Source organism: Monopterus albus, unplaced genomic scaffold (genome assembly GCF_001952655.1).
Source record: "Monopterus albus unplaced genomic scaffold, M_albus_1.0 scaffold12.1, whole genome shotgun sequence".
Lineage (NCBI taxonomy): Eukaryota > Metazoa > Chordata > Actinopteri > Synbranchiformes > Synbranchidae > Monopterus > Monopterus albus.
The window spans coordinates 3,246,976-3,251,097 of NW_018127892.1; the positions used below are offsets into that span (position 1 = coordinate 3,246,976).

The 4,122-nt window shown below is 41.1% G+C and overlaps 1 protein-coding gene across 1 annotated transcript in view; it reads left to right on the plus strand.

The window, feature by feature from the left end:
• Nucleotides 1–302: 302 nt before the first annotated feature.
• vsig8b (V-set and immunoglobulin domain containing 8b) overlaps nt 303–4,122 on the plus strand; it is a 4,727-nt gene continuing 907 nt past the window's right edge. Inside the window, exons 1-8 of the mRNA XM_020590541.1 lie at nt 303–410; nt 730–803; nt 2,330–2,499; nt 2,650–2,851; nt 3,252–3,404; nt 3,489–3,611; nt 3,814–3,952; nt 4,049–4,062. Of these exons, the coding sequence (XP_020446197.1) occupies nt 388–410; nt 730–803; nt 2,330–2,499; nt 2,650–2,851; nt 3,252–3,404; nt 3,489–3,611; nt 3,814–3,952; nt 4,049–4,062 (898 nt within the window). The 5' untranslated portion in view covers nt 303–387. The remainder of the gene's footprint in view (nt 411–729; nt 804–2,329; nt 2,500–2,649; nt 2,852–3,251; nt 3,405–3,488; nt 3,612–3,813; nt 3,953–4,048; nt 4,063–4,122) is intronic.

Sequence of the window (4,122 nt, forward strand, 5' to 3'; positions counted from 1 at the left end):
ATGTTGAGCAACAGAAGAAGCAGCACAGCAACATAGTTGTTGAACTACTCAGCACTGGCAGGTAATAATTCATCTCTGTCATTAGCTACTGTAACCATAATGATAATCAGAAAACAAATACTGTATAACTAATTAAAGTCTTTTTGATTTTTAATTTTTATACACATATATATTATCCTTATCAATGTGTCACATTTCTGATTAACAAAAGTATGTTTCCAAAAACAAAACTTGAATGGTTTTACGTTTCCATCTGTAGGAGTGGTAGACACATGCACTATGGACAGAGAGGGTGTGGCCATAGTTACTGCTGCTGAGTTTCACCTGAGAACAAAATAAGAACACTTCCCCAGCACTGAAACATTAGCAGGACTTGAAGGGTTTACTATGGATTATTTCTTCTCTTTAAGGTATGTCAGAGCTGTTATATTTTTCTTTCTGTGACTTTCTTGTTCAGCTGAGCTCTGTTTGAGTTTCTTGGTAATGTGTACTTAAGAATGAAACAGTTTGTCTTATCTCAGTGATATCTAGTTAGTCTACACCTCACCTACTCTGAAAACAAGAGCAAAGGTAGCACTGTGTGTTAGATGTGAGTTAAAGAGGTGAATGACAGCCATGCAGCACAGTTTAGCTTTGAAATTAAGGGGGGGCGCAAAATAGAAGCATTTGAGACAGCTACTAAATTGACATTCTTAGAATAACTTCTTCCATGTTGCTTTATTTTCTCAGTGTTACAATGGAGCCTGTATACACAAGCATGAAGGTGGCTCTGCTGTTTCTGGTAACAGTTCAACTTAGGACAGGTGAGTTAGATTTTATATTTCAAGAATGTGTTTTAGGGTTTTGATAAGTAAGATCAAGCAAATGTCAAATGTGACATATCGATTGTACATCACTAACAGAACAGGTGCTTTGTCTGTGTTGAGCCAGTTTGTGATTCACACAATAGACAGTCCAGTCTAACACACTCGTAGTTAATGATCCAACTGGCTGGAAATGTTCAGTGAACCATGTATGTATGTTGTGGATGGCTGACAGGTACTCTGCACAACATTCGTATCTCTTTTGCTGTTATTAAAGGTCAAGCTGCTACAGAATGTGCATTTGTAAACCAAGGCCCTGAGAGACTTTATTGTCCGCAGCAGCCCTTCATCCATGTCTGGTTTAATACCCAGTAACATAAAAAAGGAATAATGCTGTGACTACTGTACACATGCCTGTGACTAGAAAATAGTGCACTCTGGTAATGCATTCTGTAGTATGCAGAGTGAAAGTGTACTAATAAAATGCATACTGAACTCTAATCTTGTACCCCCTGAATCTTTATATTGATCCACCTCATTAGACCAACAGTTTGCTGCTCTGTGTTGAGTCTTTAAGTTCCAGTGTGACTTCCCACTAGTAAACTGAGAGAAAAGTGTTATCCAGTCTGTTGTCTGGGCCAATTAGGAGATACAAAGGATCAGAATATTTACAGCTGTTTATATCAAAACTTGCGACTGCGCTCACTGACGAGTTTCCTCAGCCGAGTCTCAACACTTCAGGGACTCACTGAGTCTCCCCCCATGGGGACTTTTACACTGTAAACTTTTAACGGACTAATTTCAGCTTTTTTTTCAGATTCCTTTCATCACATCTCCCATTTACATGCTTTCATAAATACTTGTGTTGTTGCAGTGGCATTAAAATGCTTTCAGAGATTTAATGATGAGCAGAGTCACAAAAGCTGATCTGCATGCTACATTAAGATATTTAGTGAAGGTTAAAGAAGGCAACACTGCCAGGGTAAATAACTTGGATTTGTTGAAATGTGTTGTGTAAAAATAATCTTTCTGTAAACATCTACGATAGCAATCTACAATCTATGACCATAAACTGTGAGTCAGCAGGGTGTGTGTCAACGCCCAGACAGCTGTAAACTACCCGCTTGTCAAGTACATTTCTCGTGTTTGCTCACCTATTCAGTTTTCATCATATACATATGCATGTATATTACTGACAATTAATGAGCCTCAAATTTTTAATTATTACATAACTCACTTTTTCAAAGATACCATTTTTACTTGAAGCTTCAAACTTTTTAATTTTCAGTGAGACTTAAGAGGCCAATTAGTCTCAGATCAGCACTCCTACTCTGAGACTGTTGATGAGCACAGGCCCCGAGCTTGAATACCATAAAGTGGGGCAAAATATTAATGCGTATGAGAAATAAGGTTTTTTTTTTTCTGTTTGTCTTTTGGCCTGGGTAGATGATTATGAAAACAGGAGGGAGGAAGAACTGTGTATTATGAGGCAGACAAATATAACCAAAATCTTACTGACCCATCAGACGTGACGGAGGCAATGCAGATAACATCCACGGGGCCACAGACCATTCAAAAACCCGAGGGGGACACAGTTAACCTAGGCTGCGCCTACACAGCTGGCCCCCAAGACTCAGGAGATCTGGACATCGAGTGGTCCAGCCTCAGCCCAGACATGACACAGAAAGACACACTGGTAGGTGTATGTTTGAGAACAAAGAGGGGTGTCTGTGGTGTCCCCCCCCACCTGTCATGCATGCATGACAGGTGGGGGGAATATGTTTACCTCTCTAGATAGTGGAAAATCTTGCTATGGACATCACTAAACACAAGCTTTGCATCTCAGATATTATCATATGCAGGGGGCCAGACGCTCTACTACGGCGACCCCAGCCTCTCCAAAAGGCTCCAGTTCATAGCGGACCCTGCGCAGGGAGATGCCTCCATCAATATCTCCAACGTGAGGCCCTCAGACACAGCCACCTACAAGTGTAAAGTGAAGAAGACACCAGGTGTTGACACACGAAAAGTCACTCTGGCGGTAATGGGTGAGGAGGAATTCCTTTTGACCAGTTTTACCTGTTAGTTTTCTCCGCCCTCTTTTTCTTTTAAATGCTGCTGTCATTCACAGGTAATGTTTGGGCACTTTCTTTTTTCTCACCTTCCCTCATTTGGTGATCGCACCTTTCTCTGTAACCATACCAAGACTTGCATTTTTTTGTCACACCTGAACTGAAACATTATTTACATGAAAAATTTTTCCTTTGAATTACACAGAAATAGCCTTGCTGAAACCTAAACTAGACGGAATGATCCTAATTAAAAAATATTCACTTTTAAGCTCGCTTGCACTCTCTCTCCTGCTCTCTTCAAGGCCTTGTACAATTAGAGATAGAAAAGGCCTTTTTAATGTTTCTAAAGCTAGACATATTCATTTTCTTCCACTAGTTCCTCCATCAGTGCCACAGTGTTGGGTTGAAGGTGGTGAGGAGAAAGGTGGCCCAGTCTCCCTGCGTTGTAAATCCTCTGTGGGATCCACTCCCATCAGTTACATATGGACAAGACAGACCGGTGGTGCGATGCCATCCACTGCAACCCAAAGTGAGGAAGTAATTTAATAAATAAAAGTGCTTTGCTATATACTTTCATTATGTGAATTTGTGAATGCTCCCTTCTTTCATTAAGACTCACAGAGTGGGGAGCTTTTGATACAAAACCATACAGACAGCAACGTTGGACGTTACGCGTGTGAGGCTTCAAATGCTGTTGGCAAAGGACAGTGTAAATATGAACTGAATGCGTACAACCGTAAGTCTATTATGTCATCATCTGTTTTTTACTCTTGAGTACTTAACTCACTTATATCCTAAGGCAACACTTTCATTTTGTGGCAGTCTGTGATGCAAATGATAAAATCATGTGTAAACAACTTGTTGAAGCTAAAATTTATGACCGTAAAAAATGAGAGCTGCACCTTTTGTGTTCTCTAAGCACTCATCCTGTCTTCCAGCTACCAATAAGGTGGGTGTCATAGTTGGAGCAGTGTTAGGTGCCCTCTTGCTGCTGCTCCTCCTCCTGCTTCTCATCTGGCTCCTGATCTGCTGTTGCCATAAGCGCCGCTATGAGAAAGAGGTCGCCAATGAAATAAGGTATTGTACGAGAGCTGGAAACAATTACAAACACCCATGAACTCATCTCAAATCAGAAGAATATCTAACTGAGGCCTGTGTGATCTGCTTCCTCAGGGAGGACACCAGGGCCCCAGAGAGCAGACCCGCCAGCAGACACTCCAGCTACCGTTCAGTGATGAGATAACGCA